The 20592-nt window shown below is 54.6% G+C and overlaps 1 protein-coding gene across 1 annotated transcript in view; it reads right to left on the bottom strand.

Annotated features, from left to right (window-relative positions):
- The window catches only part of SMARCD3 (SWI/SNF related BAF chromatin remodeling complex subunit D3), a 32798-nt gene extending 17677 nt beyond the window's left edge, over positions 1 to 15121 (bottom strand). The window contains exons 1-2 of the mRNA XM_060021141.1: positions 15041 to 15121; positions 13407 to 13547 (exon numbers count right to left, since the gene is read on the bottom strand). Of these exons, the coding sequence (XP_059877124.1) occupies positions 13407 to 13445 (39 nt within the window). The 5' untranslated portion in view covers positions 13446 to 13547; positions 15041 to 15121. The remainder of the gene's footprint in view (positions 1 to 13406; positions 13548 to 15040) is intronic.
- Positions 15122 to 20592: the final 5471 nt, after the last annotated feature.

Here is a 20592-nt window from a genome sequence, read left to right on the forward strand (position 1 = left end):
TTAGGAAGGGGAGTTAGATGGCATCACTTCTGCTCGAAACCTTCCCAAGCCCCCCCCCCATCTCATTGCCAGTGAGGGTCAGGTCGTGCAGGTCCCCAGACCCAGCCCCATGCCACTCTCTGCTCCCTCTGTGTCCTCACCTGCTGCATCTCCGTCACTCTTCTCTCTGCTCCAGCCTTTCGGGCTTGGAGCCTGCTGTTCCCTCTGCCAGGAATGCTCTTCCTCCAGCTAACTGTCGCCTCCCTGAAGTCTTTGTTCCCATGTCCCCTTCTCAGCGGGGCACTCTCCGTCCACCCTATTAGAAGTCACCACCTGCCCCTCCCCTGCCAGCTCTTTGTCTCTTTCATTCTGCTGGGTTTCCTTCCCGTCCTGCACACCTTCCTCCATCCTTTATAACCTACTTACTTATGATGTTTAGCGTTCACTTCTCTCTCCTCCGTTAGAATGTAAGCGCCCCAAAGGCAGGGATCTTTATGCCTTGTTCATGGATAAATCCCAAGGAGAGACCCCAACATCTCAAAGGTGTGGGTAAAGAGAACCCACTCCCAGTCTACTCAGGATTGCCAGCGTGCTTCCAAACGCTTCCAAACACAACCCGGGCTCGTGTTTCATAGGATTAATAAGAACATCATCTCAGATGCGGGAGTCTGCTGTTGAACAAGCACTTTCGCACACATCAACCTGTCCGACTGACAGAGACCCTGCCGGGTGGGGGCTGGGATCCCCCTTCTAAAGATAAGGAAGAGGAGGCTCTAAGGACCCGTGGGACCTGCCAGAAGTCACTGTGCTGTTACAGCCTGGGGCTGGGGCTGCAGAACGGGTCTCCCAACCTCAAGGTCCCTGCCTTCTCTCCTTCATCTCAGTCTGCCTCTCTGATGGCCCCTCACGGAGTGCCTGCCTGCTGGGGATAGACACACACACACACACACACACACACACACACACACACACGCACGTGTGCCCCGCCACCTTCCCCAAACACCTGCTTTTTAAAGAAGGAAATCAATATCCCCAGAGGCCTGCGCATTTAAGCTGAATTACCCTCAATTATCTTTTAAAATACACTCCCCAAAATTCTCAGATTGTTTCAAACATGGGAATATAAATTCTAGAAAATTTGCCATCGAGGTGTCTAAAATAAATGTCAATGCGTTGGAGGAAGTTGCATCATTTCCGATGTAAGAGTTACCTTTTAGCCAAACAAATGAAACCCAGTTAAACTCTGAACAAGCCCCTGGCTCCTCGCTCCTGTGGGCGGATCAGCGGGCCGTTCGCGGGCTTCTCCTGGCTGGACAGATGGACACACACGTGTGTGTCCGTGGAACTCCTGGGTAGGATCCACACACACGGATTGCCACGTTGGCACGCCGCCCTGTCCTCCAGGAGCCACCGCAGGTACTTCCTTTGGGAACACGTGGTTACCTGCCCACAGGCCACGGGCAGCCCCAGTGCCACCTCGTCCTGCCTTCCTGGCGCCATGCGATGGCCATAGGTCTGGAGAACTCAGAGGGCCCGCCCTGGCCTAAGAAGGGTAGGAGAAATGATCCAAGCAAAAGGCAAAAGTGGGCCCCAGGCTTCTTGTTGAGAGGAGAGGTCTGTGAGGGCTGCCTGTGATCAAGCATTTCATGGTCAAAGCCCGGCTCAGCCCCCGCCATGTCCCCACACAGCACACCCTGGAAGTCTCTGGGGCTCAAACAGCTGTGGTGACAACAGGAGGCCTCGTGAAGACTCACCACGGAGCGGGAGGGGGAAGGAGACGGAGTGGGGTGGTCGCAGGGCCTGGACCTGCTTGGTGCACCACTCCTGGTTTCTGCAAGCCTTAGTAACAGGCCAGCTGGTGTCCCTCACCCCGACCTGTATAATGAACCCCTCCAGGTAGCCCGTCCGCCTGCCCTGACCCCGTGCCTCTTGCTCCCAGATCTGGGCACTTGCCTTGGCCACTGCAAGCCAGTCTGTCCTGGGCCAGGGCTGTGACAACGGGGCCTTACTGCCCTGCCCGTTGCTCCGGTTCTTCTGGAGTCCTGTCCTCCCCCAGGCCCTGCACCCACTGCCCTCCCTGGGTGGGGTCTCTGTAGGCTCCATGGTGTGACGGCTCTGAGCTTGGACTCAAGAACAGGGCTTCTCGGGCTTCCCTGGTGGTGCAGTGGTTGAGAGTCCGCCTGCCGATGCAGGGGACACGGGTTCGTGCCCCGGTCCGGGAAGATCCCACATGCCGCGGAGCAGCTAGGCCCATGAGCCATGGCCGCTGAGCCTGCGCATCCGGAGCCTGTGCTCCGCAACAGGACAGGCCACAACAGTGAGAGGCCCGCGTAGCGCAAAAAAAAAAAAACAGGGCTTCTCACCCCCGGCATTGTTGACATTTTGGGGCTGGATAATTCTTTTTTTTTTTTTTTGGCTGTGCCGCGCGGCACATGGGATCTTAGTTCCCCGACCAGGGATCGACCCCAAGTCCCCTGCATTGGAAGCACAGAGCCTTAGCCACTGGACCACCAGGGAAGTTCCGTGGATAATTCTTTATTGTGGGAGCCGTCTCGAGTATCGAATGATGCTAGGAATACCTCTAGCCTCTATCCAGTAAATTCTACCAGCACGTTCCTCTCCCCATCTCCTGGCATTGTCCTTTGTCCCCGGAGGGTGAAATTGCCCAGGGTTGAGAACCACTGCTCTAGAGTCAGACAGTCTTGGGATGTCACCAGTCATGCCTGGTGCAGCCTCTGAGTGATCATAACCTTGCACAAGTCACCGTCAGCCTCATTTTCCGTGTCTGCAAGACACAGAGCCCTTCACGTGACTCACAGGTGGATGTGAGGATTCAAGTGAGGTCGTATAAGGACTTCCCTGGCGGTCCAGTGGTTAAGACTCCGCGCTTCCACTGCAGAGGGCACGGGTTCGATCCCTGGTGGGGGAACTGAGATCCTGCATGCCACAAGGCGCGGCCAAAAAATTAAAAGAAAAAGCAGTCGTGCATGTGCAGACTTCAGCACAGCGTCTGGCGCAGAGTAAACACTTAACGAATCGTCTGCTATTACTAGCTTCCGCTGCTAAGCCTGCCAGACCCGGGGGCCTCGGCCGCCGCTGCTCTGCCTTACCTCTGGGTCCCGCCGCCCACCAACCCCCAGCTAGGGGCCTAGTGAATACGGGAGCCCTCAGAGCCCTTCACCTGCGGGCTGTCCCAAATGCCATGGAGGGTACCCGTGAGGGGTTGGCCAGGTGGTTATTCATAGTGGCCAATCATGGACGCTCAGGGAGCCAAAGGGGAGCCTGGGTTCTACCCAAATCACTGGAAGCTTCCTTGAGCAGAGAACGGCCATTAGTACCCAGCGTGGGTCTTACATGAGAAACCTGTGTAGCAACTAGGCGAGGGGAGGGGCTGCAGGAAAGGAGGGGAGGGGCGACATCGAGAAGCCACCACGAGTAGTGAGTCAACTGGAGGGAAATCCAGGAAGAATTCATAAGGCTGCTCGCTGGGCCCAGGGAAGCCGAGGTTTGGGAGCTGCCGATCGAGGCGCCTGAAAGAAAAGCAGGGACTCCTCCCCACGCCCGTCCCCTCCTGCGCGGCCGTCTTGTACGAAGTGCCGCTGGTTCACACAGCGGACACAGTCACAGCCCTTGGGACTCTGAGTCTGAGGACCGAATGGGGACTGACGGGGCTCAGGGCCTGGACGGGCTGGGAGGCTGAGCAGCTCACGTCAGCTCCTGCCCCGCGATGGCCACAGCCGCGGCCCGAGGTGGAAGAGTAGAGGACCAGCGTGGGCCCCGCCAGAGCTCCGGGCTTCCTTGTGGGAAAGCGAGGCCAACACCCCTGACGGCTACCTCCTCCGAGGGGCTGTGGGTCGGTGGGGGGACCAGCAGCTGCAGCCACGCCCCAGGGTGACGGTGGGATCGGTGAGTTTCCGGGAGCTGCGCCCAAACCGTGGCGGAGGCGGCGGGGCGCCAGGGCTGAGCACAGCCGCAGAGCTGCCCCTGGTCAGCTGTGTGCCGGCCGCCGCGCCAGGGCGCACTGCCTGCCTGCGTATCTGTGGGAACAGAGGTGCTGGAGGCCTCCCTCCGGCTCCACGCGTTCCCACGTGCGGAAAACTACAGCCAGGTGTGGAGCTGGTGTCCCGGCAGCCAAGGGGCCCAAGGGAGTCCGCGGTGGCAGTAAGTCAAATTGTCCCTCGGGGCCTTGGTTCTTCCTGTGGTGGGTGTGACCCGGGGTCACCTCCTGGAGGTTCCGGCCACCTAGAGTGCAATCTTCTCCCTCCTCATAAGACGTGACTCCAAATTCTGAAGGCAGCTCTCAAAGTCCCTCTGTCATGGGAGAATGGTGTGTCCCCTCCAGCCCCCATCATCCCCAATTCATTTGTTGGAGTCCTAACCCCCAGTACCTCAGAATGCGATCTTATTCGGAGGGTCTTTAAGGAGGTAATCAAGTTAAAATGAGGTGGGTCCCTAGGGTGACCCCAATCCAATATGACTGGTGTCATAAAACTGGGGAAGTTAGGACAGAGACAGACACACACGAAGGGAAGACAATGTGAGGAGACACAGGCAGAAGACAGCCGTCTATAAGCCACAGAGGGAGGCCTGGAGCACAGCCTTCCCGCACAGCCCTCAGAGGGAGCCAACTCTGCCCACACCTTGATCTCTGGCTTCAGCCTCTGGAATTGTGAGAAAATACATTTCCACTGTTAAAGCCGCCCAGCCTGGCACTTGGTTACACCGGGTCTAGAGAACTAATCCTCCCCCAGCACTGCTCCTCACTATTCCTTGCTGGTCCATACCCCACCCGGTCCCTCCCCTCACATCCTCTGGTTTGCCTGAAGCCACAGAGCGCAGGGCACTCAGAACAATGGACTTAAATAAACAAGGTCCTACTGGATAGTCAGGGAACTATATTCAATATCCTGTGATAAGTCACAATGGAAAAGAATATGAAAAAGATGGGAATTCCCTGGTGGTCCAGTGGTTAGGACGCCGCACTTTCACCGCTGAGGGCCCGGGTTCAATCCCTGGTTGGAGAATTAAGATCCCACAAGCTGTGTGGTGTGGCAAAAAAAAAAAAAAAAAAAAAAAAAAAAATATATATATATATATGAAAAAGAATGTGTATATATGTATAACTGAATCACTTTGCTGGACAGCAGAAATTAACACAACATTGTAAATCAACTATATGCCAATAAAACAAACAAACAAACAAAACAACGATGTGCTCATGAGCACAACACAGGGCAGAATCCGGGGCCAGAAGACCTGAGTTTGAGTCTTTATTCCACCACCTACCGACAGGAGGACAAAAGTGCCAACCTCTCTGAGCCTCAGTCTCTTCATCTCTAAAATGGGTATAGCATCATCGCACCGCTCTCACTGCGTTATTGTGAGTAGCAAAATAGAAACGAGAGGGCATATGTGAAAATTTGTCCCTAAGTCATAGAGGACCGAATGAAGTCCTCACTGTTACTAATGTATTACTCTTTGGTAAGCACCCATCCCACTTTGGACTTGCACTGAACTTCCTGTCAATTAAAAACGTGATTCTCTTTCTACTTTGTGCCCAAACATGTCTCTCCATCCCATACTTGTAAAGTTGCCTTTTTCTGGACTCAAGAATATTCCTCTTGTAAGAATTAACCCGTTATTCCAGCTTGAGAGCTTCTGGATCTCAATTCCCTTATCCAATATATTTACCCGCCTTTCCAGCTGTGCATCGTTCATAAATCCAGTGAGCGTGACCTTCTCTCTTCGTCCAAGTCTTTACTGAACGTATTGAAAAAGGCACCAGGACAGAGCCCTCTCTCCAAATGACCTGCACCCTTCGGAATTAGTCTTCAATTGGTAGCAATTTTACTCAGTCACAGTAATACCCAGTGATGTGCTGCAGTGTCATGGTGGTAGTTTAAAATCAGCTACGGTAGGAGTATTTATACCACAGACATTAGCAAATGATACGAATCGTAGTTCATCTCCTCCTTCCCACCCCGTCAAGAGCCAGTTGTGAAGTATTTAGCAGCACACCACTGCATTGAGGCCGGTTGTATGTGTCATACCGAAGACACTGGGAGAGACTTTGTCAAACGCCTCCAAATTAACACATATATCTTTATGGAGCTTAATAGCCTACAAAACAGTTCAATAGTCATGATTTAATTTGGTTCTTTCAACATCCCAGGAAGTGAAAGGGCTGGAGATTATTAGTATACCCATTTTAAAGATGAGGAACACGAGGTTAATGACGGACTCAGGGCCAGACCCCCAACTAGTGTCAAAGGGGCTCAAACTCCCATGTTCTGATCTCAAGGCCAGTGTTCTTCTCCACTCACCCTCTGACTGCTCTCACGCTGGCTGTCAAAAGTACCCTGAATTCCCTCAGCAGCCACTGCTCTGGGTTCACAACATGGACAAGTTGAGAGGGAGACTCTCCAAAAGCCTTGGCCCTTCTCATTAGCAGCACATCCCTGAGGACTGACGAGCGACGCTTCTCTACTTCGCAGAGGGTCCTCAAGTGTTTGACAAGACTCTGCATTTCGTTTATAATTCATTGACGGCAGGAGGCCACCCAAAGTGACAGCAACTCTTCACACAGTGTGTCTCAACTGGGGCCCACTGAGAAACACTGATTTGGGGTTCAGGGCCTGAAGGCTAGAAGAGATGACAGGTGACAGGTCATGGGGTAAGGAAAGCTCACGGTGGATGCTGCAAACTGGGAAAGCCAGACAGGTTTCGCTTAGCCCACAGTGCGTCTTAAACACTTTAAAAAATCTTAAAAATGGAAAGATTTCATATAAAAAGCCAGATTCCCAGAATCTCTTAAAACGCTGGAAATCTGGCAACACAGATGGAGTTGAGGGGCTGTCTGTTTCTGAAGGGGTGCGAGCTCTGCAATCCACCGCGCCCCCATTCCCTATTTAGGGGTTGAATCTCTCACGCCCCTAGGGACCCAGCAATTAATGGGAAGAAATGGTGTGGGCCTCGTGCACAATGACAACTAGCCTTTGACCTGGGCCTCAGAGCTGGGGTGAACAGGGGGTGCTGGTCCGTATAGAGGCCTGGCTGCTTCGCCCTTTGAGGGCCAAGGTTTGGGTCGTGGCATCTCAGAAGATGCGGTGGACAGACCCCAGCTGGGACTCTTCCCCAACCACTGGGAAGCTGCTTAACCTCTCTGTACCTCAGTTTCTCATCTTAAAAGTGGTGACAATAATAACATTTACCTCACAGTGTTGTGGTGAGGACAAATCAGTTAAACCGTGTAGAAGTCTTAAAACCGCAGTAAGCCCTCGGGCGACACCGGCTGCGAGTATACTGACCCCGGCCTGCTTCCCTTCCCTTCCCCTTCCTGAAGTCGCTGCGGTGGAGTCTTGGGTGCTGCGGAGGAAGTGAGGGCTGCTGGGGGGCAGTCCTGACAGATGGGGTGTCGACCACCCAGCGGGCATATTTTCGACAGGGTTTCTAAGACTGGATTTTCTCCTGAAGGAAGAGGCCTGGGTAAATGGGGCAAGGGGTGGTAAAGTCGGGGCTCAGAGCGGAAACTGAGGCAAGAGAAAGCAAAAGCACGATGATGCTTCCCGCTGGTGGGGGAGGGGTGGAGTGGGATTTATGGACAGAGCTGGAGCTCAGCTTCCCCTCCCTCTACTCAGGCCCTGCCCACACCAGCAGGACCCTCCCCCACTCCTGCAGCACCTCCCCCAAGCCCACCCACCTGGGCCCCTGCTGTTGATTCAGCTGCTGGGACCAGAAGGAGTCTGTTCACAGCCCAGGAGAGACCGAGGACCACAGGGCTCTCTCTGGCTCACTTTTTTTTTTTTTTTCTCCAGCTAAAAACGTCATTAAAGGCCGAGAAGGCAGGCCTTGCAAACACACCGATTGCATCAGGCTGGACAGCGAGTTGCTGTCTGGAAAGATGGCGAACGCTCTCAGGGTAACTCTGCATCTGAGCTCTCAGAGCCAGGATCAGAGACAACCTTCTCACTGGTGGGCGGAAAGCCCGGGGCTTCTCGCTGACTCTAGCCTTTAGGAGGCAACGGTGTCAGTGAGGACAGCGGGCTGGGCTGGAAACCAGGGAGACACCGGTCGGTCACCAGAGCCAGTGCTCTGGGGTCTACAGCTGACACCTGGAGCCGGGACAGCGCCCAGCACCACATTTTACCCCAGCGGCGATGAGGGGCGGCCCCCGCATCCATGGCGTGCGGGCCTTGGGCAGAGTGCTTGGTACTCAGCTCCCCCCGGAGCCTTTCTAGGCAGGGGATTAAGTCCTGTCCTACAAGGAGACACTGAGACCCAGGGAGCTAAGTGTCTCTGCCCAAGTCTGCCTAGCAGGTAAAGGGCACAGCTCAGCCTCTAAGGAGGCCTGGGGGCTCTGAAGCCTATCTAGACAGCCCCGCCACCGTCCAGCTCTCCCAGTGGATGCCAAGGTCTGAGCAGCCGGCACAGGCCCCCAGGTAAGGCACATCTGAAGACGCCAGAGCTGGATGTTCCCGAGAGCAGACGCAGGGCGTGTGGGAGTCGGGAGGCGGGCAAATGTCACGGAAGCAGAAAGGGGTTCATTCTCTGTAACTCCAAGGATGTCCGGAGGCGGGCAAATGTCGCGGAAGCAGAAAGGGGTTCATTCTCTGTAACTCCAAGGGCCAAGACCGAGGTCACAGGAAGGAAGAACCTCCCTCACCACAAGAACAACTGAAGAGGGGATGGGCTTCCCTGATCATGGTGAACAGGTCCTATCGGAGAGGGACTGCCGGGGCGTGGGCCAAGAGCACCTGCACAGAGCAGCTCAGGTGTCAGCAGGCCAAGGTGGGCACGCAAGAAGGGCCCACCCTTGGGTCGTCAGGGTGTAGAGAGGGCGGGGCCAACGGTACAGAGGGATCTCAGGCTCCTTTTAGCATCAGCTGTCAGGGCCACCTCCTCTCCCCCCACTGCCTCATTCATCCGCTCATTCATTCAAGAAACAGGGAGTTCCCTGCCGGTCCAGTGGTGAGGACTCCGCGCTTTCACTGCCATGGCCTGGGTTCAACCCCTGGTTGAACCAAGGTTCCCCAAGCCGCACGGCCAAAAAAGTACATATATATTTTTTTCAGCACTGTGTTGAACAAGACAAATGCAGTCTGTGCCTTTAAGGAGCACATCCATGAAATCTTGAAATTTTTGGTACATGCTACAAGACAAAAGAAGGTGGAACTTTACAGCCTGGAGTGGGAGAAAGCGTCCCTGGAAGAAGTGGTATTTAAGTCAAGACTTGGAATGATGCACGTACTTAGGCAGGTGAAGGGAGCTGGAAGGGTGTTGCAGGCAAAGGGAACAGCAATATGTGAAGCCCTCAAGGAAACGGAAGACGCGATGGATCAGGCCTGTGTTACAAGAAGCCCATTTGGCTACTCTGATGGGTTGGGGCTGGGGGGAGGGGGCCAGACCCTGTGCGGGGCACCAGTTGTCATCCAGGCAGAAGACAACAGCAGCATGGACAGCATGGTGACGTGGGGAATAAGAAGTGGATGGAAGTGAGATGTGTCTAGGAAATAAACTCAAATAAAACGATTGTCCCAATGGAGAGAGAAGGAAGGGGTAGGGTCAAAGGTCACTCCCAAGTCTGAACTTGAGCTTTGATGTCACTGTCCAGCAACGTGGATGCCCCCCCCTACCTTGCAAAGGGGACCCTGCTCTCTTGTCATCATGTGTTCACGAGGAGGCTTCTAATCTATTCTTCAGGAGTCAAGACTCTGGAATAATCCTCTGCCACCTCGCCCCACCTCTCTTCCCTTTGGGAGGGGCTGTCTAATGAGGTGGTGAGGGTCTGACACCTTCTGGACAAGTTCCTCTCCTGCGTCAGGGGGGAGGAGAAGTCACGGCTGTCCCCCGTGGCCTGCCTTCCCCTTTAGGGGGGTCTGCTGACAGGAGGCTGCCCATCTCCTCCTGTTAACCTGCGCCAGGTAAGCAAACGCAAGGTTAGGGTGTCAGGTCCACCTTCTACATCTGGGCTTCAGGTTCAGGCTTCTTTCTTCAGTCCAGCTTTCCCTGCCATAAAGTTGATAAATGCCTGCCGTCTGTGTCTAGTTCTCAGTGGGTTCAGGACCTGGGGGTAAGGTGTGTGACTGGTCCCTCCCTGTACCCAAGCTCACCTGTTGGGCACACGTGCTGATCAAGGTCTTTATTTTCCTATGAGGAGAGTCCCCTTACCCCAAGAATGTATTGATAACTCCGTACTTGATTCCCAATTTTAAAAAAACTTGCCTGCTGCCTGATGTTCACTGGAAACCTTGTTGTAAATGTTAACAGGCAGTGCATTCTTCTAGCTGTTCTACATTTTATCTTTGGATCCAGCACGGTCAGCAGTATTTGCACAGCCGTGTGATGTTCTGTCAGCCCTGGGCTTAGCCCGAGGAAACTGCCGTGGAATTGTTGAGGATATCGCTTAACTTGTCACACAGAATCCCCTGCATGTCATCACACAGGAGACACTTCTCGGGGTCTCATGGCCAGAAATCACAGTCCTTTGGGGCAAATGGTTTGACTTTTGTCCCACAGGCAGTGTAACCCCTCATGTGTCCCTGCTGTGGGAGGGGGCTCTGGGCCTCATGGTTTGCGTGTTGTCTGCTCACCTCATCCTTGGCTACAACATCCTTTCCCTACCCTGCGCTCCTCTGTCCTGATTTCCTCACTATGTGTGTCTTTGCAAACTACCTCAAGCTCTTTTGGAATGAGGCGAGTACATCTTCCTGCATCTTTTCTCCCCCGCCCCCCTCACAGCATACTGTTCCTCACTCCAAGCCCCAGAACGTTCTTCAGTCTGGAAGGAAGGTTGACATGGGAGATGATCCAAGTTTGTAAATTCCAGTAAAGGCGCGAGTGGCCGCATGCTCATGAGACAGTTTCTCAAATTTCCTGGAAGTGAGTTTGGGGCACAGAGGAATGGGTTTCACAGCTTAGGACGCAAATCGAGAGGTGGGCCAGGCTGAGGTGTGCTACAGGGGCCCAAATACTCCCCCGTAGGGTCCCTACGAGTTACCGAGGGTCTGCACATCCCAAAGAGCCTCAGCCCTGCCCCCAAAGTCTCCCTCAGCCGAATGCCCCCCATGGACCCTCTGGAGCAGCGATTCAAGAGGGCTCAGAGTCCAACCAAAGAGGAGAGCCATTTGCTCATCCTGCATGTCTGCGGCTCTGTGTCCTCCGGTGACACCTCCCCCTGGTGCCACCCCAGCTCATTACCTCTGCCACTTAACGCTCACTAACAACGAGCTCTCACTTGCAATCACACCGCAGGCACTCGGGGCGAAGACAGCCTCCAGCTGCTGCATGCCTGGCCCATGCCGCCCGCCCGTGCTGTCTAGACGCTAGCATGGGGCCTGTGAGCATCCAAATGACAGCGCGTGCCCAAGCCACCGGGCGTCAAAGTCGGCTCCCCGCCTGCGACCCGTGCGCGGAATGAAGGCCAAGTTTACGTCAACGCGACTCCAAAAGAAAATGCCAGAAACTTCCCCCAGCACCTCACCCCTCACCACCTTCATCACATGGGGAGGTCGGGGCTCCTTGACTCCCCAGGAATCCTAGACTGAACCTCGTGATTGGGGCCACTCGGGGACCAGGTGTCACTACGATGTACTCACTGCTCCCAGAGCCTCCCCTCCCCCACCGCCCATCCCTTCAGGTAGATCATCCTCCTTGGGCAAGGACAGAAACAGCCCAGGGCACCCACCTACTGCTGCTGGGGAGCCCCTGAGGGCTTATCTCAGTGTACCCCAAATCACCTGCAATTTACAAGGATTCACTACGTGAGGGCCTGGCTCTGCTGCACCTCCCAGGGACCCGAGCCGCCTCCCCATCAGCCAGCCCCCCCATTCGACCTGGCCTCCACCTTCAGACACCCCAGAACTTTAGAGCTGCCCGGGAAGAATGTATTTAGTATACTAGCTCACACCTTTTCTCTAGGAGTCTGCATTTAAAAACCAACCCCACGAGCTAAGGAACACTTTTGCACTTAACCTAGGGCAGTGGTTAGGTTGTGGGCCAGTGGGTCGGACCTTCGTCTGGGGGCCCTGATGAACTGCACGTGTGTCCGTGGGGCCCAGCACCTGGTTATGGTCTCTCTGCCATCCAGTGCTTTTCCAGCTCTGGGCCAGCCAGGCTCCCCCTGCAGCCAGTGCCCTGCAGCATTCCGCCCTGGGCCAACCGGCCAGAGGGGTGTGGGGTAGAGAGGCGGCAGGGCTGCCCTGGCCTTCAGAGCGGCCCAGACAGGAAAGCAAGTTCCTCTGCCCCTTCTCAGGGAGGAGAAGCTGAGAAAAGCACTCTCATTCAGCCCACCCCCTGCCCCCGAGTCACCAGCCTACCCCACCTTCCTGTTCTCTGAAAGCCAACTTCAAATTGCGCCTACGAAGGGCTTTCCTGACGTCTCCCTTGTCAGGGCCTGGAGGCCTGAGTCATCCGCTCCGGCACCTCCTGTGGGGTGGCCAAGTCTGCTCCCCATCCTGGACTGCCGGCCTGAGGGCGGGGACTGGGTCCCTCACACCTCCAGGGCCCTGAGAGCATCCCATATGTTGCCAGGTGACTCCCACCGGTGAGGTGGCCAAAGTGACGGGTGGGGCTGGACAGGCAGAGCTCAGACCAGACTGCAGGCTTCAGACCCAGCTCCAACCCCTCCCTCCCCACAGATGGATGGGGCTCTGGGGCAGGTGGCCTTTCACGTGGGGACTCAGCACTTCCTCCTGGACCAGGGGCACCCAACGTGGGACTAGCTAGGCTGTCCTCCTCTCACGCTGCCCGGAGGAGGCGCCGGAGGGTCCAGCTGACGTGCAATGGGCCTGAGAGTGCCTCTGAGCCAGTGCAGGGCTGGCTGCCCCGGAGGCCCTGAATCGGGATGCCACCAGCACCCCTCCTGACCCGAACAAAGCCCTGCCTGCGGCCTGGAAGGCTTTCAGGTGTTCGCCATACATGCTTGGGGGTAGGTTTCTGGAGCCCAAGTTGTGCCAGGGCTCAGCAGGTTCCTGTTCCTCCCGACTGGCAGGAAGCATGTGTGCACACGTGTGTGTGGGGTGTTGGGCACACGGGTGCACTCACTCACACATGAGGGCAAGGTGTGTCTGGGGGTCTGGGGTTGGGGAGGAAGTGGAACAAGCCAGAGCGCTAGACCATTTTCACATGAACCCAAACCTTGGCTCCAGGCTCGCCCCTGTCTGCAATGGCTTGAGAGGCAGGGCCCAGGGACGGCGGGAGGTAAGGGCGCGCTAAGCAAGAGGGAGGGCGACGGTGGCGGCAGCCGGCAGCAGGGTCTGGGCAGAGGCTCCAGCTGTCACAGGGGATGAGAAGAGGTACCGCCACGGGTCCAGATGGGGGCAGAAGCGCCACGAGGGGGCCATGGAGCGTGACCAGAGGCTGAGAGCCACCAGCTCTCAGTGGAGCCCCAGGGCTCCTGCTGCTGGGCTGGTGGGGGAAACAGCGCCTACCTGTGCCACGGCGGGTGGGTGCTGAAGGCCTGGAGTCATAGGTGGCTGCGTCCTGCAGTGGGGGAGTCATCCAGTGCCCCCTCGGTGCCCGGGCCCAGAGCCTACCGTGCCTGCAGCACCAAGGGCCATTCTGAGGAGGATCTGAAAGGAGAGGGCAGTGAGAGGGGCGGGCCAGACCCCAAGCCCCAGAGGCAGACTCACAATGGGCCTGAGGACGCTGAGGGGCCTGCTGCGTGGACCCACTCCCTGGCACGGTCTGAGGAAGGCAGGAGGTGTGCAGGAAGGGACGCGGGGGCAGGGAGGGCCAGCCCGGCTGGGTGGCACGAGGAGGAGTGTGGGGTGGGAGCAGTGTCAGCGCAGGAAGCCGTCAGAGGCGGGTCCTGCAGGACAGAGTCAGATGGACGAGAGCAGAGGATCCAGGCAGAGCCCAGGCCCTGGCGGAGCAGGCAAACCTGGGGGCCTTGGCAATAGCTGGAGGAGGACCACCAGCCAGCTTGGGACCTGGACGCCTTCTGGAGCGCAGGGACATCCCAAGGGAGTCTAGGGGTGGCCGGCAGGTAGAGCCGACCTGCTCTGTACTCTGCTCAGCTCACGTGGAACCCTCCCTGTGTGCACAGCCTGGTTTCACCCCCATGCAAGAGCAGGACGACTGTGGGCTGGGGTCAGAGCCCAACTTGTGAGCTGCAGCCCCTGGGCAGATGGTGGGGAGTGGGGGATGGGGGGACAGGTACCTACGGGGGCGGGGCTTGAGAGCAGTTCAGGGTCAGGTGTAGTTGGTGTTGGCCAGAGGGCCACTCTGAGAAGGTGAGGAGGAAGGGGAGGCAAGGAGAGGAGGAAGATGCCAGCAGTGGAGATGTTAGCAGCCCAGGGCTGGGAGGACGTGCCCTGCAGGAAGGTGGGAGACAGAGGGACAATTTGAAGGGAGCGAGGTGTCCAGGCAAGAGGATGCCAAGTGGAGACAGGGCAGGTGCCAGGCGGTGGGGAGGAGGGGAGGGGAAGGAGGGGAGGTGCCAGACACAAGGGAGGAAGGGAGGTGCGAGGCAGAGGGGAGGAGGGCAGATACCAGGCAGCGGGGGAGGAGGGGAAGGAGAGGATGCCAGTCAGAGGGATGGGAAAGTGCTAGGCAGTGAGGAGGTGACAGGCGTGGGGAGGAGGGCAAATGCAGGGAAGGGAGGAGGGGAAGGTACCAGGTAGGGGGAGGAGGCAGAGATGCCAGGCAGTGGGGAGGAAGGGGAGAAGCAGAGAGGAGGCGGGATGGGAGTTCGCCAGTCAGGGAAGAGGGGCAAGAAAGGGAGTGGGGGGAGGTGAGAGTCAGTAGTTGGGGGGGGGGATCAGGAAAGGAGAAGGGGAGGAGGAAGCCAGGCAGGGCGAAAGGGGTGCCAGGTAAGGGGAAGGTGCCAGGAAGGGGAGGAGGGGGTAGATGCCAGACGGGGTGGGGGGAGGGACGCCAGGCAGACGGGAGGAGAGGAGATACCAGGCAGGGGGGCGGAGGGATGCCAGGCAAGGGAAGGAGGGGTGATGCCAACAGAAGCAAGACGGGTACTGCCAAGCAGGGAAGGCCGGGCTGCCGGCGCGGCGCGGCGGCGCGGCGTCTCCTCCAACGGCCTGGGGACCGCGCGGCGCGGGTCGCTCACCTGCTCCCCCGGGACCCTGGCCCGGAGCGCGGCTGCTCGCTCCCAGCTCGGCGCTCGGCTCGGCCCCGGCGCCTGCGCCGCTGCAGCCCTGAGCGGGGGAGGCGCAGGGAGCGTCTGCAAAGAGCGAGGAGCTTAATAATGAGTTAGGGATCAGAGCAGGCAGCGTCGCCCCATCCATCCGAATATGTGATCGCCAGGCTAGGAGCACCGCGGCGCGCCCTTGCCGGGCCCATTGTGATCTGCAGTCTGTGCACAGATGTGCCTTCGGGTCTGTGGATGCACCTACGCGCCCGTGGATTCACATAGACCGTCAGAGGGTCTGATGTGACCGCAGGCGTTACCTACTCTAGGACCATACACACGCGCGCGCGCGCGCACACACACACACACACACACACACACCCTGGGGTGGGGAGGGGGCTTCGGTTCCACTCCAGGTTCAGGGACAGGCTCTGACCCATGCCCCCCACCCCATTATGCACTTGACACCCATGGTCTAATCTGGGTTCCTCCCAGCTTTACTCCTGTCTCTGCAGGGACTCTGGCGGCCAAGAGAAGCCCCTTCTGGACGTCCAGCTAGATAGGCCGCTCTGGTCGCCCCACGGGCTCTCTGTCTCTGTGAATCTGAGTACTCTGGATACCCCATATGAATGATATCATGCAGTATTTGCCCTTATGTTACTGGCTGGTTTCACTTAGTGTAAAGTCCTCAAGGTTTATCCATGCTGTAGCATGGGTCAGAATTTCTTTCCTTCTAAGGCTGAATACGATTCTGTTGCCTGCAACAGAGAAAGACAAACATCGTATGAAAATCACCTCGATGTGGAATCTAAAAAAATGGTACAAATGAACTGATTTACAAAACAGAAACAGACTCACAGACACAGAGAACAAACATGGTTACCAAACGGGAGGGGGGAGGGATAAATTAGGAGTTTGGGATTAACACATACACACAACTATATACAAAATTCAATCATGCGTGAGTGAGACCTGGGGTTGTTCACTGTACTACTGCTTGAACAGCAAGAACTTGGAAACGTCTGAAGGTTCATCAACAGGTGACATAGCAAACTAATCATGTGACCAGTGTAAACAGGTGACAAGACAAATACACCACTCAATGAATCTATCAAAGAGTAGGGAGGGAATCCCCTGGCGGCCCAGTGGTTAGGATTCTGTGCTTTCATTGCTGAAGGGCCCGGGTTCGATCTCTGGTGGGGGAACTAAGATCCTACAGGCTGTGCAGTGTGGACAAAAACAAAAGACAAAACAAAACAAGGCAAAAAGACCAGTAGGGAAACCCTCTATGTACTGATAGAGAAGGATAGAGACGAATCTCAAAGATGAGACAAGAGAATAAAAGGGAAATGTGCAGAACAGTGTGTAAAGCGTGCTGGTGTGTGTGTGTGTGTGTAAGTGCACGAACACACACACACACAGGCCTCTGGACAGATACAGGAGAAACTGGTCACAGCAGCTGCCTCTGGTGAGGGGCTGGAGGACAGAGGTGGAGGGACCTTTACTTTCCACTGTGTTTTCTTTTGTAGCTTTTGAATTTAGAATACTTTACCCATTCAAAAAATATGTAGTTTACAAAAATCGTTTATATCATCTTTTAGACTTTCAATATTTTCTGAGCACCCGCTATGTAAAATCAGACCCCAAACCCATGAACCCACACGGGCCCCTTTGTCTGTTCATCTCCCTCAGGCATTCTGCACTTCTTCCTGGAGCTGGTATTACTGTGGGCCTGGCCCTGTACTAGGCTCTGTGGGGCAGGGATATGAGACGCCGCTGGACCAGGTGGGGGATTAATATAGGTAAATAGCTCACTACACCAGGTAGAAGGAAGGAGTCCAGTCACAGAGGCCAGCCCCAATGCTGGGGGGGGGGTACGGCAAGTAGAACGGAGGGTGCCAGGGACTGTGGGGAAGCAGGAATGGGGAGTTAGTGTTAATGGGGACAGAATTTGTGTTGCTAGATGAAAACAGTTCTGTGGATGGATGGTGGTGATTAACAGTGTGAACGTAGTTAATGCCACAGAACTGTACACTTAAAACCTGGTTAAGATGGTAAATTTTCTTTTATTTTACCACAATTAAAAAAATTTTTTTAATGCTACTAGAAAGGAAGAAAGATGTGAGATTTCCCTGGTGGTCCAGTGGTTAAGACTCCACGCTTCCATTGCAGAGGGGCACGGGTTCAAGCCCTGGTCAGGGAACTAAGATCCCACACGCCGCGTGCCCCACCCCCCGCCAAAAAAATGTAAGAAAGACGTGTTTCCTCACCCTCACCACGTGTCCAGCATTATATCAGGTGTTTGTTCTTGACAACAGCCCTGCAGGACGGACATTATTATTTGCATTTACAGAAGATAAAACACAAGTTCTGGGAGGTCAAGTGACACGTCCGAGGCCATGTAACTCACACGTGGCAGAGCTGGGGTTCAAATCCATGTCCGTTGGGCTTCTTCCCGTGCCCCCTGCAGGCAACTCTGGGGAAGAGGGTGGGGAGTTCGTTCATGGAAGAGGCAGCCTTGGTGCTGAGTCTTTTTTTTTTTTTTAACATCTTTATTGGAGTATAATTGCTTTACAATGGTGTGTTAGTTTCTGCTTTATAACAAAGTGAATCAGTTATACATATGTCCCCATATCTCTTCCCTCTTGCGTCTCCCTCCTTCCGACCCTCCCTATCCCACCCCTCTAGGTGGTCACAAAGCACAGAGCTGATCTCCCTGTGCTATGCGGCTGCTTCCCACTAGCTATCTATTTTACGTTTGGTAGTGTATATATGTCCATGCTGCCCTCTCACCTCGTCCCAGCTTACCCTCCCCACCCTGCCGGGTCCTCAAGTCCATTCTCTACATCTTCATCTTTATTCTCAGCCCTAAAAAGACACGAAATTGAGTTATTTGTAGTGAGGTGGCTGGACCTAGAGTCTGTCATACAGAGTGAAGTAAGTCAGAAAGAGAAAAACAAATACCGTATGCTAACACATACATATGGAATCTAAGAAAAATGGTTCTGATGGAGCGGAGTCTTGAGGAGCCGGGCACCGGCCTGGTGAACTGAAGGGGCAGGCGAAGGAGCCTGCCCGGTGCGGGGGTCCAGGGTGCTCGCCCAGGAGTCTGTGCTTTGTCCCGGGCTGGTGGGCACCAGCAAGGGGCTGCTGTACCTTCTGGAGTTCTGGGCTTTCCTTGGGTTTTCAGGACTCGTCAGCCCCCTCCCTGCTTCATTGTACCCCAAACATACCCACAGACCAGGACAGGGAAGGTACAAAGATTCCAGAAAATGCTCTAAGAGGTAATCAGATTTTTTCTGATTTAGTGCTTTTCTTTTCTTTTCTTTTCTTTTCGGTACGCGGGCCTCTCACTGTTGCGGCCTCTCCCGTTGCGGAGCACAGGCTCAGCGGCCATGGCTCATGGGCCCAGCCGCTCCGCAGCATGTGGGATCATCCCGGACCGGGGCACGAACCCGCGTCCCCTGCATCAGCAGGAGGGCTCGCAACCACTGCACCACCAGGGAAGCCCAGTGCTTTTCTTTTCTTAAAGAGTCCTCCCTCAATTGTATAAACTTCAGGCGCCATAAATACCTGGACATAGTCCTGACTGAACCCATAGAGCGAACTGTGAGTTCTCTTCTTCTCCTGGGCAACTTTTGTTTTCTCTGGAGTTCATAATTAGCTTAAAAAATACTTTATTTTTTAGAGCAATTTTAGATTCACAGCAAAATGGAGTAGAAAGGTTCCCATATACCCCCGAGCCCCCCCACCCCAACACACGGCCTCCCCCATCATCAACATCCCCCAGCAGAAGGGTACACTTGTAACTACTGATGAACATACGCTGACACATCACAATCGCCCAAAGTCCATAGTTTACGTGAGGGTTCGCTCTTGGTGGTGTACATTCTCTGGATTTGGATAAATGTATAAGGACACGTATCCAGCATTACAGTGCCATCCAGAGTAGTTTCACTGCCTGAAATCCTCCGTGCTGTCTGTTCATCTTTCCCTCTCCTAAGCCCTGGCCACCACTGATCTTTAACTGTTTCTATAGCTTTGCCTTTTTCAGAATGTCCTATAGTTAGAATCATACAGGATGTAGCTTTTTCAGATTGGCTTCTTTCACTTCGAAATGTGCACTGAAGGCCCCTCCTTCCGCGTCTCCTTGTGGCTCGAGGGCTCATTTCTTTTCAGAATAATATTCCATTGTGTGCATGCACCACGATAATAATTACCTTTTTTAAAAAAATGCTTGTTTGTTTGTTTGCTTAGTTTTCTGTGTACTTATCAAATCAACCCCAAAGCTCTGCAGACTAACCAGACCTCTTCTCAGGGCATTCAGGCTCCATAGGCTCTTCTGGGGCCTTCTGACCTGTTCCACCTGGACTGGCTGCCCACAGCTGTCATCCTGGAATCCCCCTTCACGTTAATCTGGGGAATTCTCTTCACAGCTCTACTGTTCTTTCATTCATTCGACGAGTCGGTCGGTGTTGAGAGCTTACTGTATGCCTGGTGGTGTTCTGGGGACTAGGATACAGCAATGAATAAAATGAACCAAAAAGTTTCTTCCTGCTCAGAACTTGACTTCAAATGGGAAAGATAGACACTAGGTAAGAAAAATATGTGAGATGTTCATTCCAGGCACGCAAGGCTGCTTCAATGTTAAAAAATCTATCTGGCTTCCCTGGTGGCGCGGTGGTTGAGAATCCGCCTGCCGATGCAGGGGACGCGGGTTCGTGCCCTGGTCCAGGAATATCCCACATGCCGTGGAGTGGCTGGGCCCGTGAGCCATGGCCGCTGAGCCTGCGCGTCCGGAGCCTGTGCTCCGCAACGGGAGAGGCCACAGCGGTGAGAGGCCCACGTACCGCAAAAAAAAAAAAAAAAAAAAAAAAAAAAAATCTATGAATGTTGGGACTTCCCTGGTGGTCCAGTGGGTAAGACTCTGCCCTCCCAATGCAGGGGGCCCGGGTTCGATCCCTGGTCGGGGAACTAGGTCCCGCATGCATGCTGCAACTAAGAGTTTGCATGCCGCAACTAAGAAGTCCACATGCTGCAACAAAGATCCCGCGTGTCTCAACTAAGACCCGGAGCAGCCAAAATAAATAACTAAATAAATATTTTTAAAAAAATCTATCAATGTAACCTACCATATTAACAAGCTAAAGAAGTAAAATCAAATGATCACATCAAGCAATGCAGAGAAAGGATTTGACAAAATTCAACACCCATTCATGATGAGAACTCTCAGAAAAATTGGAATAGAGGGAACTTCCTCAACTTGATAAAGGGCAACTACAGAACACCTTGAGCTAACACTACACTGAACTGTGAAAAACTGAATGCTTTTCCCCTAAGATCCAGAAAAAGGCAAAAATGTCCACTCTCGTTACTCTTATTCAACACATTGCTGGAAGTTCTAGCCAGAGTAACAAGGCAAAAAAAGGAAAGAAAAGACATCGAAATCCTAAAGAAGAAATAAAAGTATCCCTATTTGAAGATGACGTGACTGTCTACACAGAGAATCCCAATAAATCTTTAAAAAAAAG

Source organism: Delphinus delphis, chromosome 9, assembly GCF_949987515.2.
Source record: "Delphinus delphis chromosome 9, mDelDel1.2, whole genome shotgun sequence".
NCBI lineage: Eukaryota > Metazoa > Chordata > Mammalia > Artiodactyla > Delphinidae > Delphinus > Delphinus delphis.